The sequence below is a fragment of the Aureobasidium subglaciale genome, assembly GCF_000721755.1.
Source record: "Aureobasidium subglaciale EXF-2481 unplaced genomic scaffold scaffold_1, whole genome shotgun sequence".
In the NCBI taxonomy this organism is placed as follows: Eukaryota; Fungi; Ascomycota; class Dothideomycetes; order Dothideales; family Saccotheciaceae; genus Aureobasidium; species Aureobasidium subglaciale.
The window spans coordinates 942,309-958,845 of NW_013566994.1; the positions used below are offsets into that span (position 1 = coordinate 942,309).

The window sequence follows — 16,537 nt, forward strand, 5'->3', positions numbered from 1 at the left end:
TCTATAGCTGTTGAAACATGTCTGGCGAGTCGAGAGCGGTAGGCGACGGAGAGGAGTAAGAAGTGTGGCGGACGACATTTTGAGAACTTTTGAATATGCAGGAGGTAAAAGAGAACAAATCAAGTGATTGAAAGAATGGAGGAACGGATCATCACATGAAAGTTGCAACTGTTCACCGAGGTGGAGCGTGGAGGAATTCGCGGGGCAGTTCCGTCCGAACGCTCCGTCATTGATGAAGCCTCGGTTGTGTCCTCCGGCGAGCGCGCCTTTTTGGAGCCGACGGCGCCCTTCGTCCCTCCTCACTTTGTTGTTGCATGCTATTTTCGTAGTTTGTACGGGGAAGGTCGCGGCCGACCGCTCTATGACCCGACTTCAATTTGCGTATCCGGTTGTAAAGCAACATCACAAGTTCAGAAGCTCCCATGTCGCATGCCTGCCATGAAGGGAGGTATCCGACCAGGTCCTGGCCCAGCCATATGCGGCGGCCCTCCAGGTGGCATCTCAGTCTTTCTCCTCCTCTTGGACTCTCTCCACTTCATCTCAGGATCGATGCGCCTGCCGAACACAGGTTCCAGTACTGCAACACTCTTCTCCCCGGGTAACTTGAAATCGACAAGGTTGAAGTAATAATTCAACACCTCGGGATACCGTTGTAGACTGTTTTTCCAATCTTCATCTATGCCTCGCTGATACGCACCCTGTGCTGCTGACATTTGCATGCGTAATTCGTGCATTTGTGGTTGTGAGATGGGCGGCCGGCCCGAGTAGATCTTGTAGAGTTCGTAGTATGGGACGGTGGCCAGGTGTGCTTCGTATTGCTGTTTCCGTATGTCGACCATTTGATTATACGTGAACATGATCCACTCGCGAGCGTGGCGCAAGGCCCAGTGTCTGGAAGGGTCAGAGTCAGTACCGAGATCTGTGTTATTGGAGTCAACATGCTTTATCTGTTGCATCTCGACGCTGGCCATCCAGCGATGACTGGCTTCTTCCAAAGCCCTCTTCAGCATCTCATTTTCATGTTGACACATCTTCGATGGAGGAGCGCCGCAGACGGCGCATGATGCTTCGGCTTGCATGTATTGGAGTCTTAGACACTATCGAGATAGTCTGCCTCCGTACCCACGAACGTGGACACAGCGTGTTAGGATAGTCGGTAGTCGGTAGTCGTTGGTCGGGGTCATGAAACAATAACAAGCACAACGGATAGAGACATCTTTGTTCAAGGATGACGCAAGACGAACGCTTCTGAATTATTCGACTACTTTAATAGAGTGTTCTGTCAGGCTGCATCCGCCGCAGCCTGGTCACGTTCATGGTCGCCGATTGGTGCGTACATGCATGATGAGCTGTCTTTGTGGGGCCTCGTGGTCCAGGCATCATGTCACCACAAAGCACTCGTCGATTCTTGAGCATGTAATTCTGTAGACTTAGGTCTGAGAGCAGACTCACATGTGTAGGTAGTGTTTTACAGACAAACTCGAAGCTGTACACGATACCAGGGTCGCACCTGCGTCATCAGGTCTTGTCAAGTCGAGGAATATATTGTGGTTCTTGACCTTGCAGATGGAGCTCGAAGACGCGTTGGAGTTCGTAAAGTATTGTATGTAAGATAAGGTTGAACAGAAACTGGATTAAAATAGAGTATTGAGAAGGGACTCCTGCATGGAGGTGTTGAACGCAGGCGCTTGACAAAGTCAGTTGTGCTTCGCCGTGACACAAGTGTACAAGATAGCGAAAGAAGAGGGAATCTCAAGATATCATCAGAGGATAAGGGCCATCTCGTGTCTGGCTCGGAAGCTTAGACGTAGCGAGGGATCAGGTTGATATCGGCACAGCTCGAGGGATTCTCGAGGTGGTAGTAACTATCGCAGTCAGCATCCACCACCTATGTCAAAGACAGGTTTACTCACCTCCACTTTGAGAAAAGCTGGGGAACACCGTGCCACCAGTCACACACAAGCCATCCTCCGAAGGAGTTTTGACCAACCTTAGAACCCGGGCTTTCGTCCCACTGAAGACCACTGGAGTTGAAGAAGAACCCGCCTGCACCAGTGCCAGCATTGATACGCACAGGCTCCCAAGCAGCATAGAAGTTGACATCTGCGATATACAGATCGTAGGGAAAAGCTCCTCCGAGGTCGAAAAGCTGGTTGAAATAAGGCTTCCCATTGCTTTGGGTGATGTTAGTGTCATTGGCGAAGCCTTTGATGCCTGATGACTTGTTGGTATACAAGACAGCATCGTTCAAGCCTGCTCCGGTGTGCGAGGCTACAAGCCAGAGATTATCAAACCGCTTCTTGTCTGCTTGGCCAGGCTTTAGCTGGCTCTGAAGCTGATACTCGCGAGAGGTGTTGAGGCTCGCCAAAGCAGTGGTAGCCAGCGCGGCAGTAAAGAAGATGGTTCTGAGATGCATGAAGAGAAGCTGTATGGATAGGAAAATATGCGTAAGAGTCGATGAAGCGATGAGGAGAAAGATCATGGGAGACAAGGCCCGCCGTCTTATATGTCTGGCAAATAGAGAATCGATCATCATGTGTGGCATAGCCAATACCACCTCACCTAGACAGATACCCTTCAACCTGTATACCAGTCTGACGTACCTCGTACGACATGATCTACAGATCCTTCCAGGAAGAACAGAGGCATGAATGGATCGTCCAAAGCTACGCCCAGCTTGACCATCAAGCATCTGATTCGTTGAGTGGTAGGACATTAGACCGGAGCATTCGGCTTGTTTGTAGATCCTATGGCCGTTTGACACTTCAGTGGCACTATGTATGTATCAATGGGAGCAGTAGAGCCGACGCTTCGCACCCATCCTCTAAAGGTCTTTATGTGAGTGACGGAAGCTTACAGCTCACACCGGATGTCAAACATTCCCTATGGCGGTGCCCGCCATCATTAGGGATCCAGACAATCTGCGATGATAGTAGTGGACGAAACCCGCGCTGATTTGGTCATCCGTTCCCTCGACGTATTGCCAATAGTTAGATTCTTACTCGGTAGTACAGCTAAAGCTTTGCATCCTCCCTAGTTCAACGTGGAACACGAGAAGCTTGTCAAAAGCTTTTTAAACGAAGTCACCTCCCTCATTCGCGGGGTTATCGTATCACTCAGACCTGTTCAAACTGGTCATGTTCCAGACGAAGATCTTTGACCATCAAGTACGGTTAAGGATCACGTCGATCTTTGGCCTTATTTTAGTACACTACATCGTATTCACTTCTTCTAGATTCTAACCGTATGCTGCATTTGGCGTAGGTGCGAATTTTGTAATGCTCAGAGATGGTTGGGACGTACGTTAGCCAAAGGTAGAGTCATCATGGTCATGGTAAGTCCCAATAGACTCGACCTACATCAAACCGGGGCCTCGAAGAGGGTACCAAGAAGATCTGGAAGTCGGACTCTCAATGATTGATGTCGACATCGACGTCGAAAGTTGCTAGGTCTGCACCACGACGGCGCAGATCCGGCCGTCAAGGAGGAAGGAAGCACCCGCTACCTTAGACACGATCCTCTTACTGACTTGATCCCAGCCGCTCTCATCGCCGACATAACATTACTTTTGCATGACTTCACATTCGCTCCGATTGAATCCTATTCTTGGAAAGCACACCTATCATCGGTATATCACTTTTTGGTAATGTCCATTGTCTTGCGTCTTCTCAACGCCGTCCAACTGGCAGTCCTGCTCGCTTCTAGAGCCTGTGCAAACACTATAGATTCGATCCGAAGCTTGAAGCCCAGTCGGGCCTCGTCACGCTCTTCTCGCGCGCGAGCTGCGGACCAACCCTGGAAAGAACTGTGACGACAGGCGCTCACACAGCCCCATTCTTGAGCAACATACCCACCCTCACTGCTTGCCTTGATAATTGTGAGCTCGACACGTGCATTACACGCTTCGAGCATTTTCCGCATTGGTACAACTTCCTTCAGCTGTTGGCCAATGCGACGAATCGCGAGCTAGGCGAGGATATCGTTATACGCCATCTCTGGAAAAGAAACTGCTGGTCTCAGTTACTGGCATTGTGGCTGGTGGAATTGGCCCTACCTTGAGATATTGATCCGACACCGTCAGCACTCTGATCTCCGGGCTCCCATATACTGCTTCTATCGTCGCTACCGGAGCCGAGTTTTGGTCCACGAGATCCAGGGGCTGGAACGGCAATTACGCTGTATCAGCAAGCGGAGCGTCAAGCGCTGTCATTCAACGTCGACGAGCAGAAGTGTGATGTGTGGAGTCTAGGCTAGGGCTGAAATACTTGACAATCTGTGTTTGTCGCGCCGAATCAAATAACCATTCAAGGTATCGTTCGCGAGCAGTATGGAGTCAAGGGCTCAGGGAATGATCTTGCAGGCACCAACCAGAACCTCAGGGAACTCCGTAGCGATGAGAAGTCCACCAGAAAGCAAATCCGACGAAGGCAAAGCAACACTATCTGAATCAGGCCAGCAGTGAAGGACGTTAACCAGCAGAAACAGGTCTAAGCGATGCGGACACAAATCCAAAGTTACTGCCTTAGTGCTAGCCAGGAAGATGTGGGTAGACAGAGCACGGATGGGTAACGGCAATAAATGCTATGCAGACATGGTGGAGGTTGACAAACCCTAGAAAAGCCATACCGTGGGAGACAGATCGGGTGATGGGCCGAGACAGACTGGATCAGGCGCATCTGTCCGCAGAGTGAGACGTCGTATCAAACAGTGCTATGTGCTTCGAAGTAGCTTGATTGGCCAGGGCCCCTTGAAGTCATGACTCCTTCCTACTTCCGTATATTTCTCGCGTTTAATACAGCTTTCCTGAAGCGATGTGTGTAGGGATGTGAATCTATCGGCATTATTGTCGTAACTGTATGTGATGTGACATGTGACTTTCTTCATCTCTTCTTCTTGCTGACAACCTTGGTGAAGCCATCGTCGTCCACCTCGGGCTCTTGTCTTTCGCGTGGTGCAGAAACGAGAGCGGGAGCAGCATCACCCATCTCAACATCGTTATCGTCGTCGTCGCTCTCTTCGTCGCTGCTCTCATCGTCGTCTTGCTTGTGCTCAACGACCTGGAGGTTCTGAGGGACTCTTCCGCCGCGCTCTTCGAACCTCCTCTTGATAGCCTCGATACCAGCGAAGTTGCCGTCCAAGGTCTCTTTCCTAAGCTTCATGATCTCTTCTGCAACAGGGATCTCGCTCTCGTCCTCGACGTTCAGGTCGAACTCGTCTTGCATGACCTGCAGCAGAACGGCTTCGACGTCGAACTGATCGGTATCGGCACGGTCTGTGAAGAGGTCGCTCAAGGCGCCAGCGAACCAGTCGCGCTTGTCTGAGCTTTCTGGGCCACCCCAGTTGCTGGTGACGGCGATTGTGAGGGCAGGCCAGAGGCCCAAGGCGTACCAGATGCCGAGATCGAAGTTGGTCTGAATTGTTTCTGCGTCTGATCAGTCATTTGTTTCGACAAGTCTGCAATCACAGTGTCATACCTTGATCCGCCATGATTGTGTTCTGGCAGAGAGTTTGCGGTGATGGCATAATTTATTTGGCCATGCGCAAAAAAGAGACGCTTGGACCACGAAACTCCAGACTTCGGCAGAGGCTTGGAGTGGACCCTGGGGAAGAAGATCGACATCAACAAGCGCCACATCCGTCACGATTCAAGCACTCATCTCCGCTGTTTTGCAGCGGTTGCGCTTGCCAGAAACAAATACTCGGCTCCTGTCGCGGCGGGAGTATCTCGAGTCTCCATCTCGAGCAAGACTTTCTCACCGGTCTCACACAAGCACGCTTTCCGCGACTGTCAAATCTGACATGCGCCGATGACAAAGATCCTCTGGGAATTGAACGCGACTATCACCAGGGATTCCATTAATCAAAAGGATCAGCCATGGTCTTGAGCACGCTCGGCGTAGCTGCCGACGTTACTCCTTCGGTCATCGAGACCTTCTTCTCACATGCAAGTCTCGGTGCCGTATCGTGCGACCCTACCTGATATGCTAATGCCTTAGACAGTACCTTAACCGCAAGCCGCTGAAAGGAAAACCCACTGCCCATGTTTCGTACCACGAAGGTCTGCGCCTTATCCGTCAGTTTCTTCACTATGCTTCACAACATACCGTCGAAGACATTCAAGCCTTCACTGGCCAATGGGTACCAACTCCAACTTGGGTCAAGCTCGAAGAAGTCGCCATTTCCGAGGCCCACCTGAAGCGCTCAGCCGACCTCGTGAAAGCACAGCTGGGCCCTGCAGGTCTGCAGAGAGTCGGTGGTCAAGATTGGTGGCAGTGGAGACGGCCAGAACTTGCCTTGAAGGGTGAATGGATCGAGATGCGCCAGGACTACAACGACCGAGTGGCCACTGAGAACAAGAGCGACCGCGTCATTCTCTACGTACATGGCGGTGCCTACTACTTTGGTTCCGTCGACGAGCATCGCTACCAGATGCAGCGTCATGCTAGGAAGCTCAAGGCCCGTCTTTTTGCTCCGAGATACCGCCTTGCTCCCCAATTCCCTTTCCCCTGTGGTCTGCACGATTGCATTGCTGCATATCTACATGTCATCGAGCAGTGTGATCCCTCAACTGTCCTTCTGGGTGGTGACTCTGCCGGTGGTGGCATGGTTATCAACATGCTCGTGACTCTTCGCGATCAAGGCTTACCTCTCCCTGCTGGCGCTCTCCTGTTGTCCCCTTGGGTCGATCTTACCCACTCGTTCCCCAGCGTCGCCGGAGAAGGTGACTTCGACTATATTCCCGCCAACGGTTTCCATCACCGACCCTCGATGGCATGGCCACCTCCAAACGCCAATGACCTGAAAGACATCAAGTCTCCACAGCTGAATTCCCCACGAAGGTCAAAGGAAGAGAAGAAAAAGCTCGAGCGAGAGGCTACTCAAGGCTTCACCACCGAAGATATGCCTCCAATTGGCGAAGCTACCGATACAGCCACGGCTGGTCAAACGTTCCGCCCGCGAGCTAAGAGCGTCCCGGGCGGTGAACACTTGTCAATCGAGCTGGACGGCAAGCTGATCGAGCTTACTGATCAAATTCAGATGTATACAACAAACGACATGCTCGCGCATCCGATGGTATCGCCTGTGATGCAGCCTTCACTCGGTGGCCTGCCTCCATTGCTCATCCAAACAGGCGGTGGCGAGCTCCTGCGCGACGAGCAGATCTACATCGCGCACAAAGCCGCAAATCCGGCCGCATATCTTCCGAGCAAGAAGGTCATGGACGAGTTCGATCCCAACAGGGAGATATTGAACAGATACCCACCAACGCATGTTGTTCTGCAGGTTTGGGATGACCTTTGTCACGTCCCGCATACTCTGAGTTTTACTCGACCAGCGAAGTATATGTACCGCAGTGTTGCCCAATTCGGCGCCTGGGCCCTGGCTTGTGCCCAGGACCAAGCTATCACTATCCTGGATGATGATGCAATCAGTATCATCAGCACCCAGTCTAGCGATGAAAGCGACAAAGACTCCTCTGATGAAAAGATTGATCGCGGTAGAACCATGGACAAGAAATTCCCAGACGCTTTAGGGACTCCGATTAGAGCTCACGCAGTCTCCACAGCTTCTGGATCGGTCGGCAAAGCTGGTGATCCTTTACCTCCTTTCCAAGGTCATATGGTCCGCCAAAGAGTTGACAGGCATGGTGTCACATATCCGCTAGCCGCCCCATCTGATCTGCAGTGTTTGCAACTAGATCCAAACACCATAGGTATGATCAAACCTGGTCCAGTTAGAAAATGGATCTCCAAGAAAGCCGAGTGGGACGTCAAGTACGGCAAGGACAAGCGTGCAATTCAAAAACAACGCATGAAGGAGATGGCCGAAGGTTATGACACGTTCAAAGCAGGAGATGTACCACCACCTACCGCTTTGGCCGGCCGCCGTAAGAAGGACATGCCGGGACAGAAGACGCGCAAGGGCAAATCATGGGGTCTTGCGATGTGGTCAGGATGGGGCTCCAAGCACGACGAAGACACAATTGGCCGTGAACAAAAGGTCAATCGTGCACCCACACAATCGGTCGCCGTGCCACAGGCTGGTGCTGGAGTCTCCAAAGTCGATCCAGAAGAGGCTGCAAAGATAGAGGCTTCGCCTATGGTGAGACCATCACCTACCTTTGACCGTAGTATGAGCCCAAGCTACCGCACCGTCACAAACTTGGGCCAAACGGGCCTACCACATCGACCAATGAGTTCTTCAACGGTTCCTCCTACTCCACCGCCAAAGGACGAACCAAGAGGCAAAGAAGCCATTCGAGACGACGAGCTGCATCTGGCGCCATACGGCATGCACACCAAAGTTCCAGGATCGGAAAACACATTCTTGAGCAACAACAGCGCTCGTCCTCACAATGGCGAGGTAGCCTACCCGTTCAAGCTCAAGAACGAGGCTGCGACTGCAAGCACAGTAACTCTGGACTCTGCAGCTCACGTCAGACCCATGGGCAGAGGCGATGGCGAGTCTGTGGTCGAGAGCTCCAGACCTACGACCGGCAAAGGTGTCAGTGTAATGGGCGGAAGTGAAGATGTCATTATCGCCAATGAGCCTGGTGTGGGCGTGTACGAGACCGAGACGGGATTGAGAGAAAAGGGTAAAGGCAGAGCTGCTGATAACGAAGTAGAGGGAGGAGCAGCAAGACCAGCATTACAGACTTTTGTCACTGCGCAGGAGTTTTGATTCCCAAGTTGGCTGTTCTTAACCAGTCTAGCATAAGAGAGAGCTGCCAGAAGTTTGTATTGATAACAGGATTAGATACCCATATTGCGAAAAAGTATTAATCATTGCCTGTTCCAGCCTCAACAAATCTCATATCAAAAGGAACGCGCCATGCATCAAGTGCTATGAACCAAAACGCCCTCCTGCTTGATTTTCTTGTGTAAAGTGGAAAACAACATTGATTGCTTTTCTTTTTCTTCCGTATTCATTCCCTGAATTCTCCTTTGCTTTGCCCAAATGAGTAGAAATGGAAAAAAAAGAGAGAGACGTCAATTGACTCTTTTTTTTTTCTCTCCAGCAAGTCCGTATATCAGCCCGCCGTCTTGTAATGCAGAAGTGAAAAAAGGAAGGAATCCATAAACCCATGACCACCCAAAAAAAAAAAAGATAAAGGTACAAAGGATCAAGTAAAAAGAAGGGTACCGAAGACATCGGAGTGCAAAAAGGCAAGAATGACCAAAGTGTCATAAAGACCGAGAAAAGAAGTGCGGAGTCGTCAGAGTGCAGAGCCAAACAGAACAAAGATGCCACAATCCCAGCACCTCAATTCTCAGGCAACCCAGCACCCTCACTCAGTACCCTAACTCTTTCCCTGACATTCTCAAACTCTCTAACCGCATCTCCATGTTTCTCACTTCCAATGTTCCAATGTTCTCTGACGCGCTCATCTTCCTTGATGGCTTGAGCATAACTCATAAAGCCTTCTCCCGTGCTAGCTTCCCCTACGGCTTCCAACGCTTTAACTCCAGCTCTTACCAATCTTGCTGCTTTTTCCTGTCGTCTGCTGAAATGGGCGAGCAGGGTCGAGTTGAACTTGTCGAATTTGTCGAGGTAGATGGAAAAGGAGATGCAGTAGGTTGACCATGAGGAGCGGGTGAGTTTCGTGGGTGTCGAGGGTGCGCGGGGGAGGGTGGGCATCTGGAGGGACTGAGGTGTAAAGGTTGGGATGGTGGTGGAGGCTTTCGAGGTAAACGGGAGAGTGTTGCTGATATCGGAGAAACCGTCGAGGCCTTGAGATGGCTGAGGATCGACTGCGGCGCCTAGATCGTCAAGGCGGACCTTAAAGCCATCGCTCTCGCGTTTGGAAGCCTCATTGTCACCTTGATGAAGGTGTGTGGTATCGACAGGGTACATGCGAGGCTCCTGGGCAGAGGGAGCTTGAGGCGCAGCATTTGTGCCGGCTGGTGGAGCTTCATCGACATCCATCTCATCCGGAGAGTGGGTTCTAGGTGCCAACTCCTCCTCTTCATCTGCTACAGTTGCAGGCTTAGAGGTGTTCACGGGTATCTTGTTAGCAACCCTCGAACCCTTTCTTACCGCGGTCGAATTACTTCTAGATGTCGTCTTTGACTCAGGCTTACCAGGGGATGAGGTGCGTAGAGCGTTTGGGTCAAAAGCCCAAGAGGCATCTTGGAAATGTTTCGCCCATTCATCGGGGCGATACTTGGCCGGCGGTGGGGGAGGCGATTGGACGGTCGCATCCTCTGTGGGCTCTACACTGGGCGTGGTCTCGGGGAAAGTGTTCACCCTGGGCTGTTGGCGGAAAGCTCTCGAAGACTTCCGTGACGGAGTGGCAGATTTGCGACCACTGCCAGTCGCATGTTGGGCAGCAGCAAAGACGTTGTTGCTGGTAAAGTCGCCAGCCCATTGCTCAGCGACGAAAGAAGTATTGATGCTGTCTTCGCTACGGCTTTTGGCCACGTTGGGCCTGAAGGTGTCAGCATTGATGGGTATGGTGAAACTATGAGAAGATGTGTCAGCACCAGACTGATGTTGTGAACGATGGCAAAAACGATACAGGCCAGTAGCGTCGTCTTTGGTAAAGCAGGCCTTTTTGAAGGGCGACTGAAGTGTAGGGGCGTCATCCGCAGTCAGATCGATGAGATCATTAGGCTCGGCTCTGTATGTCGGTCTCTCAGGGAAGTGTGGTTGACTCTTTCCCGTGTTTTCAGACGCCTCTGTGTTCGTGAGGTCCACCCAGGCGCGTTGAGCAGCCGAGTGAGACCGCTTGAAAGGAGGAACAGCTTTGACAGGGGGAACAGACGAAGGGACAGCCCACCGGGGTATCGAATCTGGGCTCTTGTTGTGTTGATAGTTTCTCCCGAAGGGATAAACTGGAGAGGGCATTTTTTCTTGAGGCTTTGGAGAAGGGGTAGAGAAATAGTTGGCATACATTGTTGGTTTGTCCTTCTCGCCAGCATCGCTTGCTGGATCTGGACCAAGGCTGCTGCTTCCACTGGCTTCATCTGGGGCCTTGTAAGGCACGCCATTCTTGAACTGGCGGCTGGGAGGATTGGGTGTCTTCTTAGGACGTGTGAAGGGGCGTGAAGAGGGGTCAGCTGTCTGTTCAGTAGCCGTTGGCTGAGGGATCTTCTGCGCAGTGTCAGGGGTGGTGAAGGCCGAGTCATCTTCAGTCTCCGAGTCATCGCTGGAGCTGTAGACGACAAAGGGCTTCCTTGCTGTACCCGTACCCGCCTTGCGCGTCGATCGACCCAATGACGGTCCGCTCTCAGAAGTTGTGGGCACTTGAGATGTGCTAGTTGTTCTACGATAGTCCTCACCCGAGTAGGCTGATTTGGTGCGGATGCCCTCAAACGGGACATCTGAGTTCGTTTGGTTGGAAGCAGAACGTGGAGGTGGAGGTGGGTAATATGGTGGATCCGCGGACCTTCGCCTAGACGACGAGTAGTTGGCCGTGCTTCCTGCCTGACCCTCGTCACCGGTCGACGTAGGATCAAAACCGCCCTTCCTCGGAGTGCTAGAAGCGGTAGAGGCACCCGGGTTACTTGTTCCTGCTCCGTTGTACTCGGCCCAGGCCGAGCGGAAGCCACCATAAGCGTTGGAAGTCGGCCTAGGAGGGGCTTCACGGTAGTTCATACCAGCACGTATGTCTTCCTCGGTGGGACGGCGCGTGTCTCGTCTCGGCGGTGGATTGGGCACTGGTCGTTTGGGAGTCGGGCGAGGGGGTGGTTGTGGTGAAGCACCGGCTGTCTGTGACTTCATGTTTTGCCAGGCATTGAAGACATTCGCAGGGTCGGTCGACGTCTTCTTGCTCGTGGGTGCTGCAGGTTTCGGGAAGTTCGTGAATCTATCAGCTCCTGAAGCGCCGGACGCGGTACTGCGCCATGAGGCGGTCGGGTTCGGGGTGCGTCTCGGTGGTGGAGGGAAGTTGGATGAGGCCTGGTACATGGGGTTCTGTCCGGTGCTCCTCGGTGGCACGTTTGGCTTGGTAAAGGCACCTGCACCTAGTCCCGCCTTCCTGCGGTCTGCATCATATCGGCTCTTGGACACCGGGTCGCTGAGGATTTCTTGGGCGGCTTGGATGGCCTGGAATTTGGGCACGATTTCTGACTCATTGCCAGGGTTTCGATCGGGGTGGTATTTTAAAGCTGTGTCATACGTTAGTACCATTACACTCATTCATAAGGAAAGTCGTGAAGTCATACCAAGCTTGCGGTATGCCTTCTTGATGTCTTCGACGGAAGCATCCTGTCACCAGAGTCAGCTACTGTCGCCATAGCCAACGCCTCCCATGCAGACATACGTTGGGCACTTCCAGATCCGCATAGTAGTTGCGTTTGATATCGGCCTTCACCATGATCCTGGACAAATAAGAGCTTCACAGAAACGAGGCGTGGTGCGATGCGATACCATCAAGGCCCTGCGTCGGCCGTCGATCCTGGTGGAATGATGATGGACGTCGTTACAAGATGAGTGGACAAGTAGGCAGCAGCGAGAGTCGAGAGTCCAAAACAAGTGTGAAAGAGATGATGAGCGGCCAACGGTCAGAAGCGCGTGTCATGCGTTGTCGTAAATAATCTACGAAGGCCGAGCGGGCTTGGTTGTTGTGCAAAGCTCGCTGCCCCTCCAAACATGTGAAAGCTGTGATGTTTTGTTTTGGCGCAATGAACGATTGACGAGTGAGAGCGCCAGATGCTCCTCCTAACTGAAAGCACACAGAGCAATAAAGTTGAGAGTGATATCGAGAACTACTAAACAGAGTGAAGGAGCCAATAAGGAGACCATGCAATGCTCGGCCTTCGATCGGCAGCTGACGGTCTGTTGGTTGCTTGGGCGGCGAGGGCGAAGGAACCAACCAACACCCTGGACGAGATCCACCAACTTCTCATAAAATATAACACGGCCTTACTGAACACGCACTAGCATGGCGTCTCTGACTGTATCACTTGTGGGCTGTAGAAATACTTGACGAAGTGCAGACAAACCAGAATGTCGGTTTCTACTTCGTTCTAACCATCTCTAGTGTACTGAGACAGTGGACTGTATTGTCTAGAATTGAGACTGAGACATATATACCTCAAACTCCTTCTCTTACTCACAACTATATCATCCGACTGAACAACACGCAAGCTTGAGAACGAGAGGTGAAGAGCTCACATAGTACATCCCAACTTTGCAATGCCTCGCGCAAGACCAAATTAATGACAGTTCGGAGTATGAGAAGAGTGACAAACAAGAAATTGCAATGCTTCGACTAATGCATATATCTTAAAGAAGGGCTGAAAATGTAAGGCTTGATGAAGCAGGAGATTTTTGGCCGTCGGAATAAGCATAAACACGCAAAGACTCCTCCAATATGTAAATCAAGAACATGCAAGGACCAAGGCTCGTAGACGCGAAACAGGAGATAATAGAGAATTTGAATTTTGCTGCGTCTCAGCGAGGGAACGTGGGAGAGGGAGACATGAATTTGCAGTGATGCAAGCAACGGAATCGATGCGGCTCAAAGGAAGAACTGTAAGAACCTGCGGCATTTGTTCTCGTCATAAGATCATGATGGGTTGTAACCAGAGCGCGCGCGAAGGAATAAGAAAAAATCAAAGTCATGTACAATTGCCCAGGTCCTTTCTTGGTTGTGGGTAGCGTGGTAGTTCTTGTAGTAGTTGCTAATTGTATGTTGAGAGGTTGCGAGTGTTTTTTTTTTTTACACGGCATCCCAGAGCAAAGCTTGAGTCGAGGTGGAATGATTAGAAGACGGCGGCCAACCCACTCTTTGAATGTCTCTTGCTGAATCTTGGCTTTCGACTCTTGACACTCTCGTTATCTCCCGGGTCCTTGCGTAGAGTGTTGCGTACGGAGTGTATTGATTGCTGCTCACCTCCGCCGTCACCCCCACTCGCGCTGGTGGGGCTTGACATGGTAGATGCCAGATCGCCATACTGCGACTCACCCGAGTACGAGTCAGCCATGGATTGTGAAAGTGCGACATCTTTGGCTCTATCAATGGCATCCATCCACTCCTTGGTTGAGTACTTGGAGCCGTCTGGGTCAGCCGTGGTGGCTCGAGGATCTTCGAAAGAGAAGTGTTTGTCACGCTTGTACCATGTTAGCTGAGCACTCTTTGCGTAAGGAGGATTAGGCTTACCGTGTCGATACAAAAGGCTGTCAAACCCTTGTTGTCAAGGACCGTCTTCCAAGACGTCCCGTTTGCAAGCAGATTAAAATCCAGCTTCGCCTTTTTCTCGTCTCCTCCAGCAGCAGCTATTATGACTCGCGCACTGGAAGTTATCATAACAAGTCGTTGGCGCTTTTTGGTAGTTGCTCCACCAAAGAATCTCGAGAACTTCCTCGATGCTTCCTCGCCACCTTTGGCCGTAGGACTATGCGGAGCTGGAGAAGAAATGACATTGAGATTGCCCAGTTTTATGATACGTTCGTTGTTGCGCGTCAAGACGGGCGACCAGTCAATGTCAAGCTGACTGGGAGGAGCTAGCTCAGTTATAGCTCTCAGTTGTGGCCGAGGCATCTGCTGCGCCGACGGGGCACTTGGCGGGGAGGTCGCGTGCGAGCCTGTTGCCATTGGGACACCTGGAATAGTAGGAGCGGGAGCTGAAGCCATGGGATCTCCACCGTTTAACCGGATGGGCTGAGATTGAGAGGGACCAGGCATGTAGTTTCGCAGGCGCGGTGCTTTCTGTTTCCACAATCCCATGCCCCATTGTATGCCCTCGAAGAAAGGATGTGATTTGATGTGCTCGATTGGCAGTCGCTTAGATGGATCGAGGACTAGTAGCCTTTCAATCAAATCCCTCGCAACCGGCGGGAAACCATCGGGGAAATGATAATCTAGAGCCACAATCTTTTGGAACGTCTGATACTCATTGCCAGCTTTGAAAGGTGGACGTCCAGCTAGGAGTTGATAGAGGATGCAGCCAAATGCCCAGAGATCGCTTGCTTTGCACGCATTCTTGTCGGTTAGGAGTTCTGGACTGACATACTCAGCAGTGCCGACGAACGAAACGGCTCTTTCCTGTTCTGCGCCATCCATAGGATCGCCAGAAGCAGGTCCTTCAGTTCCAGGGCCGCCAGCGGACCTGATGTCGAGGATTTTGGCAGTTCCGAAGTCTGTGATCTTGGTGTGCATTTGCTCATCAAGCAAAACATTCTCTGGTTTGAGATCTCGATGGATGATACCCTTCGAGTGCATGTATGCTATCGAGTCGAGGATTTGGGCACCGTAGAAACGTGTACATTCTTCGTCGAACGTACCCATCTTTTTCAGGTGGCCAAGCAGTTCGCCGCCATTGGCAAGGTCAAGTACGAAATACAGCGAGCGCTCATCCTGAAAGGTATAGTAAAGGCGAACAATGCCAGGATGTTCCGTCAAGCGATTGAGAGCATCTTTCTCGATGTTGACGTATTTCACCTTCTTTTCTTTGATGATGTGGCGCTTGTCGAGGACTTTGACAGCATACTCACGATGAACTTGACGATCAGTAGCCGCCAGAACTGTGCTGTATGAGCCTTCTCCCAAAGTTCGACCGAAGTGGAAGTCGTTGACACCCTTCTTGACGATTTTGGAAACGGGTCGCCCGTTCTGATCAACGTCCTGTCTGGTAGCGACTGCGGCTCCTCGCTCTTTCCACTCTTCACTGCTAGGGAGAGGACCGCCCTCGATACTATATACAGAGCCTGCGGGGCCGGGGCCATAGCCGGAGGTCACACGCTTAGAGCTTCTCCGGGGTGGCATGACATTCTGACCGTCTGGACCACGATAACTTCGGCTGGCGGAGCGTGCGGGCGGGTGTACGCCCATAGCAGCAGCGGCGGCTCTCGAAGCGCTTCTAGCGAGTCCGGAAGCGGTTGAAACGTCGTCACGGTATCTGTATGAGGAAGCCTGTGATAGGGCAGATGTGCTTGAAGCATTTTGGTGTGTGTACATGTTGGACATGCGTGCAGATGGAATGCTAGGGTTCTGGGGATATTGCGGAAGTTGAGTCTCGTAGGAGCCAGCGCGCTGGCGATACATGTGGTCGGAATCACCCGAGGCAGCACGGTATTGTCTGGTGGAGGTATAGGGGTCGGCGGAGGCTAGGTGACTAGAAGCGTAGTCCGAGTGCGAGGGGGCGTTGGAGTGGAAAGAGGCAGCATACTGAGAGTGCGAATCGTGGTCGACGGGGTGAATGGACGAGAGCTGTGACAAGCCACGCGAGTGATTAAGGTTGGTGATGGTGCTGCCCGACGAGTGCGAGGAGATGGTCGGACGATCATCAGGAGTCGAGGCAGTGGATCGAGGTTGCTGGCTGGGACTTGTTGTGTTGTTGTTTGCGGACGAGTCCTGAGACAAGGCGGTGGACGGCGGTGTATGCAAGGGCGTCTGGTCGAGGGTCTGGTGTTGGTGGGAGGTGGGAGTGCCTTGGTCTTCGTCGTCGTCGGGATTGGCTATGCGCAGACCACCGAGGGAGCGCGACAGGCTCAAGTCGCCGTTCATAGTTTGGCTATAACAATGTTTCGGCGGAACGACTGACTGGGCCAAGCCAAGGCCAGACACGACCAGGCGCGAGTCTGTCTGGCG

At 52.0% G+C, this 16,537-nt stretch overlaps 6 protein-coding genes across 6 annotated transcripts; 1 reads left to right on the forward strand and 5 right to left on the reverse strand.

The window, feature by feature from the left end:
• Positions 1–410: 410 nt before the first annotated feature.
• Positions 411–1,079, reverse strand: AUEXF2481DRAFT_25570 (uncharacterized protein; the record flags this gene model as incomplete). Its single annotated transcript, XM_013492574.1, has 1 exon — positions 411–1,079. The coding sequence occupies one exon, from the start codon at positions 1,077–1,079 to the stop codon at positions 411–413; it is 669 nt and encodes a 222-aa protein (XP_013348028.1).
• Positions 1,080–1,801: 722 nt separating this feature from the next.
• Positions 1,802–2,416, reverse strand: AUEXF2481DRAFT_1173 (uncharacterized protein; the record flags this gene model as incomplete). Its single annotated transcript, XM_013492442.1, has 2 exons — positions 1,802–1,865; positions 1,914–2,416. The coding sequence occupies 2 exons, from the start codon at positions 2,414–2,416 to the stop codon at positions 1,802–1,804; spliced, it is 567 nt and encodes a 188-aa protein (XP_013347896.1).
• A 2,464-nt stretch (positions 2,417–4,880) lies between these two features.
• On the reverse strand, positions 4,881–5,487 carry AUEXF2481DRAFT_25572 (uncharacterized protein; the record flags this gene model as incomplete). Its single annotated transcript, XM_013492575.1, has 2 exons — positions 4,881–5,428; positions 5,475–5,487. The coding sequence occupies 2 exons, from the start codon at positions 5,485–5,487 to the stop codon at positions 4,881–4,883; spliced, it is 561 nt and encodes a 186-aa protein (XP_013348029.1).
• Positions 5,488–5,875: 388 nt separating this feature from the next.
• Positions 5,876–8,682, forward strand: AUEXF2481DRAFT_76278 (uncharacterized protein; the record flags this gene model as incomplete). The annotated part of the gene is made up of 2 exons (XM_013492850.1): positions 5,876–5,959; positions 6,001–8,682. The coding sequence occupies 2 exons, from the start codon at positions 5,876–5,878 to the stop codon at positions 8,680–8,682; spliced, it is 2,766 nt and encodes a 921-aa protein (XP_013348304.1).
• A 582-nt stretch (positions 8,683–9,264) lies between these two features.
• On the reverse strand, positions 9,265–12,319 carry AUEXF2481DRAFT_1176 (uncharacterized protein; the record flags this gene model as incomplete). Its single annotated transcript, XM_013492443.1, has 4 exons — positions 9,265–10,462; positions 10,520–12,110; positions 12,168–12,210; positions 12,266–12,319. The coding sequence occupies 4 exons, from the start codon at positions 12,317–12,319 to the stop codon at positions 9,265–9,267; spliced, it is 2,886 nt and encodes a 961-aa protein (XP_013347897.1).
• A 1,390-nt stretch (positions 12,320–13,709) lies between these two features.
• Positions 13,710–16,453, reverse strand: AUEXF2481DRAFT_1177 (uncharacterized protein; the record flags this gene model as incomplete). The annotated part of the gene is made up of 2 exons (XM_013492444.1): positions 13,710–14,057; positions 14,108–16,453. 2 exons carry the CDS (start codon positions 16,451–16,453, stop codon positions 13,710–13,712), a joined length of 2,694 nt encoding a protein of 897 aa, XP_013347898.1.
• Between the last annotated feature and the right edge of the window lie 84 nt (positions 16,454–16,537).